The 11894-nt window shown below is 39.9% G+C and overlaps 1 protein-coding gene across 1 annotated transcript in view; it reads left to right on the forward strand.

Moving 5' to 3' along the window:
- The window catches only part of CFAP36 (cilia and flagella associated protein 36), a 32364-nt gene extending 20523 nt beyond the window's left edge, over window positions 1-11841 (forward strand). The window contains exons 4-12 of the mRNA XM_085054188.1: window positions 111-175; window positions 1065-1166; window positions 1563-1677; window positions 2638-2725; window positions 3383-3434; window positions 4310-4432; window positions 4690-4863; window positions 5280-5438; window positions 6160-11841. Of these exons, the coding sequence (XP_084910314.1) occupies window positions 111-175; window positions 1065-1166; window positions 1563-1677; window positions 2638-2725; window positions 3383-3434; window positions 4310-4432; window positions 4690-4863; window positions 5280-5438; window positions 6160-6246 (965 nt within the window). The 3' untranslated portion in view covers window positions 6247-11841. The remainder of the gene's footprint in view (window positions 1-110; window positions 176-1064; window positions 1167-1562; window positions 1678-2637; window positions 2726-3382; window positions 3435-4309; window positions 4433-4689; window positions 4864-5279; window positions 5439-6159) is intronic.
- Window positions 11842-11894: the final 53 nt, after the last annotated feature.

An 11894-nucleotide genomic window follows, 5' to 3' on the forward strand; every position in this document is an offset into this window, starting at 1 on the left:
TGTGATTAAATATATTACCTTGTAAAGGTTAATCTTACTATTTAGGGCATAAGTTAATTTGTGGTGGTTTGTACACTGACTACAAAATGTTTCTTCTTCCCCCCCCTCAGTTTTTGATGATGAAGAAGAAAGCAAGTTGTCTTACACAGAAATTTATCAGGAGTATCAAGCTCTGGTGAGCATTATTCACTATTTGTAGTAAATTTCTAAGAAAAACAATTTGAAATATAAAATTAGTATTTAGCTGAACTTCTGATTGGGTTATCCTTGTTATTTAGAATTTTTCCAAGTGTTATTTAGAAATCCTGAATTGTAGTTGTCATATGCATTTTTATGCCTGAAGATCAGGTAACAGTCACAGCTCTTAGGCTGTGTTACATATTTTTCATTAAAATTAATTTATCTGCTACCTTCAAGACTGTGTTGATAAGCTCGATAGTGTTATTTTCTGTCAAGGTAAAATGACAACCAGCAGGATGCCTGAAAACACTCACAACTTGTATTTTGTTCACAAATGAGTCTGGGAAGTCTTTTGAATTATCTTTCAATTATCAGAAAAAACTACAGGAGATTTTGGAGCTTAAATACCTATAAAACAATACATGCAGATTTCTAACACACTCTTTCTGTAATGAGGCTTGATATTATATTGATATGATGTTGATATGATATTAAAAAGCTTTGATTGAATAAATACAAACCAACATCCATTTCTGCTCTGACCCTAAAGGCTTTCAGGCACAGACTGACAAAAAGCCTTTTACTTACATCAAAAACCCATGAGGAGTACTAGCCAGGAGTTTGGAGATAAGGTGCACAAGTGAGATTCTTGGAAATTGGAGAAGATAAATTAAGGAGTAATCAAATTTAGCAATAAAAATGCTCATTTTGAACAGTTCATGAAAGCAAATAAAGCCTGACATCAGAAAAATCAGTTTTGCTATTGTAATGATTTTGAGTTTAAAAACCACAATGTCAGCAGAAAAGAGTAGACAATCATGACAAATATTCCTCTGATTTTTGGGGGAAAAACCTTAGAAGGTAAGGCTTGTACTTTCTTACAGGTGGAGAGATTACTAGAGAACTACCTTAAAGAAGTTGGAATTAATGAAGAGAAATTCCAAGAAGCTTTTTCTTCTCCTCTTGCAAAGACTCACACCTCACAGGTAATTTGCCTTCATTAAGGAATGTATGGATTTCATTCTTAGCTTTATGTTTTCACTAACACAGCCGGCAGGAGATGAAACTTGGAAAAGTTTTCATGGTGAAACTAATTTTCAATTGAACTGCAGCTGTAAACTTACCCCAGGAAACCCAATTTTTTCATAATATAGTAATATTATAATAAAATTATTGTAGCCATATTGATCTAAAGACATTACCCACCAAGTTATTTTCCTGTCTTTGAGCTCTTCTTGTATATCTGGAAAAATAGATAGGAGAATGAAATATAATTATTAAACATACTTCTCAGAATTGAAAAATCAACCTAATTTCAAACAGACTGAGCTGGTTATGATTTCTCTGGGGGTTTAATTTTGTGCATATCTTTCCTCCCACAGGCCATTCTGCAAACAGTGTTGGCAGCAGAAGATTTTAGACTATTTAAAAAAATGATGGTACAGAAAAATATTGAAATGCAACTGCAAGCAATTCGAATCATCAAAGAAAGAAATGGTGAGAAGTGGTGAATGTGGGGCTTCACTGCAGGTTTTCAGTTCTTTTGATGACTTTTCAAGCCATTCATAAATGAGTGTGGAATGCTGGTTCTCTTCCAATTCAAATTACTGGAAAACGTGCAGTTGATGTTACTGAGACAGGGATTTCATTACTTAGTCCTTGGCTTGCATTCTCAGTGACAGCTGCCTGTATTTTAAAGTTAACAGATTTCTCAGGTCTGTTTGTCTAAATATCTCTGTGAAACTTATTTTTCTGTTGCAGAATTTTGGTGACAATTCTGAGTTAAAGCAGTGAGAGCAGTTCCTCAAACATGGCAGTATCTATAGCTGGAATTCTGCTCCTTGCATGGCAATGATGTTGCAGTGCCTGCTGTGCTTACTCTGCAATTCACACTGAAAAATCCTTACAGAAAGCAGAGGTCAAGGCCTTCATCATACTAATACATGCATGAAAAAGAAGAGAGAAAATAATCCACACCTGACTTTGCTGCTCTGGTGATGCTTCTGAAAGGATTTTAATCCCACTCCTTTCTTCCATATCTTTAGTTTTACCATTTTGGTTTGTCATCTTATTGCATGTGTGTTTTTCAGAGAATAATTTTTAAATTTCACCTTTCATATAACAGCTAAATTTGGGAGTGGTTCAGTTGGCCATGACAATTGCAGCCTATAGAAAATGCCACAATAATGGTCAATGCAGTTTGGCTTAACCTTAGATGTCAAACTTTAATTGCCAGAAACCTTTGCCTTTTTCCTACAAGGATTTAGGACCTATTCCTCTAGGAACTAGGACCTTTGTGGAAGCAGTTTCAGAGGAAGAATTATATGTCATTGGTTTTGGGAATGTGATTTTCTTGTGTTTGGGTTTTTTTATTTTTAATTGTTTTTCTTCTCTGCCAATTGGAGCACAAAATCAATTTCCTTAGAGTAATGCATAAATCTTGCTGGTTTTTTCCAGGTGTGTTACCTGAGTGTTTGACAGAAGGTTCTGATGTATTCAGTGAAATTGAACAAGAAGAAATGAAAATACTCAGGGAGGTTCTAAGGTAAGAAAACCATCAGTCCCACTTTGTAATGTTACTTTAACATAAAGGTTTGTAGCACCTAACTCTTCCAGCCTTTTCCAGGAAACTCCCTTCATCTTACAAATGAATGTTCTTGTGAACATCCCAGCTGAGAGAAGATGGTTGGTGCTGGGCAGTGGGTGTGCTCAGGAATATCTCAATAGTGAGAGCTGTTACACCAAGGCCTGTTGCTGTGATCTCAGATGTGTGAAATCAATACAACTGCTACAGATTCTCCCCCACTCCCAGTTCACAGACACAGAAACAAAGAATAGCAGATTAATCCATCCAGGTTATATTGGATAATGCTGTTTTCCCTCTGTATTCTGGAAATGCTTCCCTTCCTGTCTTTAAATTAGCAAATGAAATAAAGGGATAGATAAGCCCTGGAAAGTCATACACAATTATTTTTGCACAAAGATAGTTGAGGACAGTGGGCTCTGGATGTGCTCATCCCAATTATGTATTTCTACTCAACATGCATTTTCATGTAAGTCATGGAAATATTTTGGATACCGATAAATTCACATTACGTTGTAGTTGCTTTGATGGTCCTCAAGTATTTAAGCAGTGTTAAATTTCCCTGAAAACACTAATACTAAAGGAGTTTTGAGTATTTACATGTGTTTGGTGTTACAGAAAATCTAAGGAAGAATATGAACTAGAGCAAGAGAGAAAGAAGACTGAAGAAGTGAGTATCTTACCTTTGCATGTGAGTTATAGGGATAATTAAGAAATCCCCTGATATTCCTGTCCTGGCTGTCCCTGCACCCCTTCAAGGCTGTGTGTTCCATCAATGCATGTATCCCACAATCAGCATATTCCCTCCTCAGCACCTGAATCCTGAAATGCTGGTAACAGGGTGTCAACCTTTCAGATCCAGAGAGCAGCTGAATTACTGATATTGTCAGGATCAAAGAGACTTCAAAGTGTAAGCTGCTTGGAGATGGCAGCACTCATAATCCTGCAGGAATTACCTTCAGGATCACTTGATAGACAGTGTAGTTATTCATTAAGTGTTCACAATACAGAACTAATCACCAGGACTCAGAAATCCTCTCCAAGAGAACATTCCTTGGTGTCCATCAGCATAAAGCACAGAGAAGGGAAACTGAATGTAAATGAGGGCTCGCCAAACTGAGGAATCATGGCAATAAACCTCCCCTTGACTGGGAAAACAGGCAGGTTTATCCAAATCTTTATAGACCAGCCAAAAATATCAATATTCTTGATAAACAAGCCAGACTGCACAGGCAGGCCTCAGTCAAGTTCACCTGGACAGAAAAGGTGTTCACTGATAGGTTTTTTATTAAGAGAATGTTTTAGTACAAAATAATAATATTTCAATGGATGCTGTGGGGTTTCTGACATGAGTTGCATGGCTGATCAACAGCATAGACAATTTCTGGGCAGAAATTCTGAGAAATGAGTTGCCTTGTATGTAGTGCAAACAACACAATTTTAACTGGAAGTTCTTTCGGGAGCTTCCTTTGTGTGGACAGTTCAGTGTCTGAGGTACAGTGCCAGGACATGTAACACTTGGGTTTATTTGTTTTCTAATTCAAGGCACGTGCTAAGTTTAAAGCTCCAGATGTTACCCACAATCTTCCAGGAGATTCAAGAGAAGCTGTAAAGGTTAAGGAATCCACTGAGGGAGCTGAGGATTCTGAAGAAACTCCAAAATGCCCACTAGGTAATTTTAGGGGCAGTGCAATGCTGAGTGTGCAACATGATGTTGGTTTAAAATTATCCAAGAGTCCACTCGTGTCATGATTTTAAGAACTTGGCTGGATAAGGCTGTGAGTAAAATGTGTTTGCATGAGGTGCCCTGTAGGAATGCCTTCCAACATGGAATGTTTTACTATTCCATGATATTCCAAGTTCTGCTTTATTATTTTTATCTGATGTATTTCTATTCTTTCTAATTGTTTTCTATGTAAAATTACCTAGAGGGATCTCATAAATCTACAAAAGAAGACCCCAAACCAGTTTGCCCAGTACAAAAAGGAACTGAAAACTTACCTCAGCCCTCTTGTACTAAGGGGAAAGAAGACTCTAAGAAAAGGTCTGCTGGGAAAGGTTCAGAGAACACAGTGCAAAAAGCTGGGGCAAAAGGACCTGTAAGTTAAAAACAAATATGAAAAAATGCTAAGCATAGAACTAGAATGTAAAAAGAGAGGATTACATGTAGAATATATATTTAAAATAGTATTGTATTTAAATACAGATTTACTGTAATCAGGTGGGTTTGGGTTATTTTGGTTTTTTTTTAAACCAACATGTAAACACTCTTTCATGTTATTCACAGTTTAATTAGAACAAAGTTCAGCTCATGATTTCTGGTTTCAGAGTAGAATTCAGCATTCAGCCTTTGTCCTGTGCTAATTTGTTAGCAGACAGCTCTGACTTGAAGCCTCAACTTGGATTTGTTTTCAGCTGGTAACTTTGGAGGCAAATGGGACATAAATGTGCTTTTCTTGGACAGCACATTAATACAAAAAATTCATTTCAAAATTTTAATTTCTTTTTCCCCCAGAATTTATCAGAAATTGAAGAGCAGCAGCTGAAGCAACGGGAGGATTATCTAAAGAAAAAACGAGACCTGCTGCTGGCTTCAAAGAAAGAGTCAAAAAATAATGCTCCACCTCCACCAACAAACACTGACCAGAAAGAGGAGGAATCACCTCCCAAAGAGGTGATGGACTCAAACACTTTTCACTGTATAAACGCACAGATGGTTTTGGTGCAGGTGTCCAGTGCTGAATAGTGGGAACAGATTAAAAAGAGCAAGGCAGGGGAAATATTTCCAAGTTACTGGTTTTTATAGAAGCTTATGGCTGGAAGTTTCAGTGATGAAGTTGGCATTGGTTTGCTTCAGCATCATCAGACTGTCATGAGTAATTTCAGTATATGAAAGGCTAAAATGCCAGTTTGCTCCTAGTCTATGACCTACTGTTTGGGGTCCTCAAATCTCAGGGCTTTTCTTTTTCAAATGCTTGAAAACTCTCTCAAAAAAGAGGAAAATACTAGAAGACCTTAAAACCCTCTTACATTACAAAACAATGTAATAATTGTTCTGTTTCAAGCCCAAAAATCATTACTCTGCTTTATAGAGCAAGTACTTAAGGGCGTGTACTTAAGTCCAAAGACTTTCTATTGCGTCAAGTATTTTCAGAATTGCTGGGCATTTTATTATGCTCAGGAAGTGCCCAAAATCATCCTGGTGGCTGGGGAGCCTGCAGGACAATTGCTCAGCAGGAGCTGAAGCTGAGGTTGGAGCTCGCAAAACATGGATCAGGGCAGTGGGAGAGAGCGGGGTAGTGTCAGGAGCCCTGTCCACCCCTCTGGTCCATGGTGGGGGCTGGGGCTTGCCAGGGAAGCTGCTAACTGCAGTGTTGTTTTCCCTCTGTTTTTAGGAAATGACAGAAGAGAGGCAAAGGATGCTCCAGAAGAGGAAGATGCTTGCAGAAAAGCTAAAAGAAGAAGTTATTAATAAGCGGTAGTTTTAAGAGGCTCATTGCAGACCCCAAGAACAGAAGGATGTTTTAGGATAAATTATCAGTAAGTGGAGGGATTTCCAATCTTGCACTTGGATTTATAGAACTCTCACAAGCAGCTCAGTACCTGGTAACTCCCTGTTGCACATGACACTGGAACACAGCATGAACACTCATTTGCAAGAGTGCTGGAAACCCTGACTTTGTCCTGCAGCGAGGCTGTGACATCACTGCAGGGCACAGCCCTGCTCCAGCCCTGAGCCTGGAGAGCAGAGATGGAGAGCTGGGAAAGGAATTCCTGTGCTAAACATTGTAACTTTTTCATTTCACCAGTGCAGAACTCTGTTCCTTTTATTAGCCCATTATAAACAATTTGCTCTTTTTCAGCTGTGCAGTGTAATAAAGTCTGATTTCACAAGGAAGTGCACCCTTGACCAGCTCGTTTTTGAGAAAGCCACTGTACCTTGGGAGTCAAGCCATTCACAAATTAACTCCAGGTTAGAGCGTTTTACAGACTTTTGGGGCAGTTTTGCAGTCCCCAGGTCCCAGTTTGGTATAAATCACTTGAAGTAAAAGGAGTTGCTTGAGTGCAAAGCTGGGGCTGGTCCCAGCAACTCAGTGCCAGAGCAGCAGAGATCTTTATTAGTCCTTTACTGGTTTGGCTTTGGCAGACTCAGAAAGAAGCCAGGAGAGGTCACCCTTTGCCAATGGCATGACCTCACTGAAAAAAGACAAACCCACCCCTTCAAGTTTCATGGAATTTTTATTAAAACAACTATTATAAACAATACATGTTACTACACTTACAGAGTCATTTAATTCCAGCGTTTCACAACTCAGATTTAATATGTTAATACTTAAAACATCTTTACAAAGAATCTAAAACGACTATGGGGGAACTAGAATACTGCTCCCTCTGGGAAAGAGAAAAGCAAGGAGCAGCCCTGCAGAGTGGCAGCCCCTGCCAGGCTCAGGGCACACAAACTGGGGCCTACCTGTTCAGCTTCTGGCTTTGTCGGTCCTTCTCTTTGTCTTCAATCCCTTGAATGTCTGAACATAATCAAATCTGTCTGAACAGATTCAAGTGCATTTTAGAAGTTTTCAACTATATGTGCAATAAGGGACTTAGTATCTTCCTGCAGAAGAAAAAAGCAGCATTTCAATCTCAAATGGTCAAAGGCAGAATTCAGAAAGCTTTTGAGTTTGCTTTGGAAAAAACTGATTCCTTATCCAGAGTCAAAACCCTGTTGTAAAGAACAAATGTGAAGCAATCAGATTTATCCTTAATAAAAGAGCTGAGATCTAGAAAAAATTATTAAGCTTCCCACAGAAACACAATAGACTCAGCAATGTCCCAGTGGTATTTGTGACACTTCCATTAAGCAGGATGTTGCAATGTTGGAGAGCTGCATTTTGCCTTTGGACCTGAGATGGCCATGGACATGTCAGAGCTGGAGCTGCTGCTGAACTCACCACTGATGAATTCACACAGCTGAACTGAGCAGGTTGTACCCAGTTCCATTATCCAACAGAGCACTGAGGTTTCCCCGGATGGTGTAATGCTTATAAAATTCATCTTTCAGGCCAATTGTCTTCCTCATAAAGTGAAGAGCCACCTGTATGAAGAATAAGTTCAAGAACTGGAGCCAGGGATCCAATCTGATTCTCATGGAAAGACCTAAAACACCTGGTGTTAGCCACAGGAAGATGCATCCCCAAACCAGGAGCATTACAATCTCATTCCCATTCATTCCCATGAATTCCAAGCTCAAGTGTACACTGGCACTGAAACACCTTCCACACAGTGCACACCCAGCCTGGAAGAAGGAAATCTCAACAGCTCCATACTCACACTAGGCCAGAAAGGTGTGTTTTGAATTCATCAATACCAGGACTCTTCTTAGTCTCTTCTCAGCCTCAGGACTCTCCAATAGCAGTTTTCCACAAGCACATTCCCAGCTGGCATCACAGGCTGATCCCTGGGACCAGCACTGTCAGGTTGCTGCCAAACACCACAGACCTGAAAGGAGGAAAATAAATAAAAATAATCCTTAACTATTTCACAGGTGTGTTCTGAGGCACTGGCCAGAAGGAGCACAGTGAGAACAGGAACACAGCGGCTGTAGAAGAAATCCAGGAATGCAAATATTTGTGAACCCTAAGAGGAAAAATCACTTCATTCAACACTGGCATTCACATACACCTTTTAAGTAACAGGAGGAATAACAGAAGAAACAGCCTACAGTGAATTCTGATGACTCTTTTTGTGTTTTCTCACGTCAGCTGTGGCCAGCAGATTCCCTGGATTGAGCACAGTACATCCATTAACTGATCAGCCCCTCCAAATTCCAGATCAGGATGGCAGCATCAGCTCAGTGATGAGAGAGGCATCCTGCAGAAAAAAAACCCAAGGAGAACACAAAATAGTTAGTTACAAGAGTATGAATTCCCTAGTTTCTATAATTTTTAAAAAATAAAAATTAAATAGAAAGTGGAGATTTTATTTAGCTGGTTTGTTTCCTGGCTGTCCTGAGACTGGTATATTCAACAAACTCCAAACCACTTTTACTCACATGGTCACTCTGCTGGACAAAGGTCTTCTAGATTTGACAATATATCTGTGGCAGCAGATCTAACCTGCAGATTATCCATTCCCTAAAAAATAAGAGATTTGTTTTTCAGAGTAAGTCAAGTTTGGTGTTTATTATCAAGTAAAGCTGCAGAGCAATCGAGTTAAAGGTTTTGGGAATGTTTGATTACAAAGTTTCTATGAGAGACACAATAATAACATTACAGAAAAACAACAGAAACCAGCAACATCTTTTCCCTACTCTTTCCCTCCTTTGAAAAGGAGAGAAGGCTTTCTGTGGATTTAACAGCCCTAATTCAGGCAGGAAACATTCACCTTTTGCTACTTGTCAGAATATCTGAGACACTGATCTTCTGTGTCTTCCATAAATTACTACCTGTTGTCCATAATTTACTCATTTTGGACTAAATGACCAAAGGGACAAATTTGTACAAAACTTTCTGTGTTCATTTACATGCAACAGAAATCAGTAACTTTTCCTAAGGAATGTGATTTTCTCTGAGGAAAGAACAACTTCTCAGCCTAACACAGTAACACATCAGGACACGTTTGGACTGGGCTACTCCTGGAACAGAATAATAGGATTGAGGCTGATCTAATCACTGAACATCTACAGGACTTTAGTTTTCCTTGCAGTCTGTGTCCTTGGTCAGTTCATAGGTTGTTACTCCAGCACACAAACTCCCCGGAATGTCATGTTTCTGAGGAACAGCAGCACTGAAATGGAGTGCAATGGTCAGGCAGCAACATCTGCTTCAACCACAGGAGTGAAAAAAATTCAGTTTTCCCACTGCTCATTAGGACAGATTAATCTGCTAACGACAGGATTATGGGATCTTTCGGGAGGAACCAGCCAACAGTTCAAGATTATCTAAAAATACTTCTCTGGCCCTGGGCCAGCAACAACCACAACAATCCAGCTGCCACAGGACAAAGAGCCTCTTCCAGTTTTGACACCCCCTGGTCCCAAGGATTGCACTGACCACAGGCTCACAGAGAGTCAAAATGCCCAGGGCAGCCACATCAGGCACTGCAGAGATGGGGAGAGCCTTTGGATTGGGAATGCTCCCAGCAACTCCCACTGCCAGCCCAGCAAAACTGACACAGAGAGGCTCAGCAGAGCCCAAACTACTTCAGTGGCTGGGGGTCTTCTACTTGGATTAAAATCAGCTTGAATTTTCACTCACCATTACAATTTCAAGAGCTGGAAGAATTCCCAACTTTGCCAAAGTTTTGAAAAATCCATCTCTCTCCTGAGGTAAGAGGGAAAAGGTGCAGAATTCTTTAATAATGTTAACCTTTTGCATAGGAAAATAATAATTACAGGTTTATTTGGGTCAGAAAACTCTCTGAAAGGAGGAAACAGTTACATTTTGTAGCACAGTTTGTGTGCTGGCTGCTATGGACCTTCCTAGGAGATGGTATTATTCCTTCCTGACTCGTTGTTAGGAATGGTCCCTTCCAGCAACAGGACTTCAGAACTGCCTGAGCAGACATTCAACCCAGTGCATGCAAAGATGAATAACACATCTCAATCGCCCAGTCTGTCCCGAGGGAGCTGCTGCAAATCTGAGCTCTGATTCTTTAGTTTTCAACTTTATGCTGAGCTGTGTGAAAGTCTGGGAAGGTTATGATGATTCCCATGGGAAAGTGGTTCTGCTTTTAAGGACACAGAGGTGCAGCTCCATTGCCTTGCTGCTCCACAGTTGCACGTATAAAATCTAAACTGCTTCCTGATAAAACAACAAAGATCAAAATATTCCTAAGACACGAGAGTCAGTGAGATTTGATCTGACAGCTGGGGGTTCACACAGCACTGCCACCTCTTTGTCTCTCCCAGACACATCCAGCTCCTTATGCCTTGCAGCACATCTGCAGTTCCACTGCACTCCAACAAGCTGCTTCCTGAGGCCAGCTGGGAGAAGGACAATTAAAACATGGAACTCTGGCAGTCCCCTTTCTAATGAACACAATCACACAAACACCCTCCCAAAACACTGACCACCTGAATCTCACCATTACAGTGATTTTTTAGAAGCCTGACATTCAATCATGAAAACAACAAATGGTGTTCAAAGTAGGGGCAATTTAAGATCTTACACTAAAAAGCTACAGAAAACAACAACAAATATTTGCTTACCTTACCAGCAGATTTAAGAAGGATGCACAAACACATCAAGTCACAGAAGATACTAAAATACCTGGAATAAATACAGGATCTTTCATGTTAACCGTGCCTGGCAGATTTTTCCCCAAATTTCATCACTGCCAGCTTTTTCTTGAAAACTCAGCACTAAATTATAGTTCTCTGCTTCTGACCAAACAATCAGGGTGTCCTGCTTAAGATAAAACCAAGAAAATAATTGTTTCTGAAACAGGTCTGCACTACTAATTAATCTCTATTCCCTTACCGTTCTATGGTAATTCTTTTTTCTTTTATTATTTCTGTTATTATTCTATGGAAGAATTTTTATTATTCTATGGAAGAAGTGCATTAAATCACTTGTTCTGTCGTAAGTGACACCACCTTTCTTTGGTTCTATTTTATGAGCACTGCCTTACACAGAATATATTTAAATGTACTTGTTTTCCCCATACCTGAACCACTTACACTGGCAAGAACAGAAGGATGTTTTAGGATAAATTATCAGTTAAGTGGAGGGATTTCCAATCTTGCACTTGGATTTATAGAACTCTCACAAGCAGCTCAGTACCTGGTAACTCCCTGTTGCACATGACACTGGAACACAGCATGAACACTCATTTGCCAGAGTGCTGGAAACTCCCTGACTTTGTCCTGCAGCGAGGCTGTGACATCACTGCAGGGCACAGCCCTGCTCCAGCCCTGAGCCTGGAGAGCAGAGATGGAGAGCTGGGAAAGGAATTCCTGTGCTAAACATTGTAACTTTTTCATTTCACCAGTGCAGAACTCTGTTCCTTTTATTAGCCCATTATAAACAATTTGCTCTTTTTCAGCTGTGCAGTGTAATAAAGTCTGATTTCACAAGGAAGTGCACCCTTGACCAGCTCATTTTTGAGAAAGCCACTGTACCTTGGGAGTCAA

This window comes from Lichenostomus cassidix, chromosome 3 (genome assembly GCF_008360975.1).
Source record: "Lichenostomus cassidix isolate B80296 chromosome 3, HeHo_3.0, whole genome shotgun sequence".
Lineage (NCBI taxonomy): Eukaryota > Metazoa > Chordata > Aves > Passeriformes > Meliphagidae > Lichenostomus > Lichenostomus cassidix.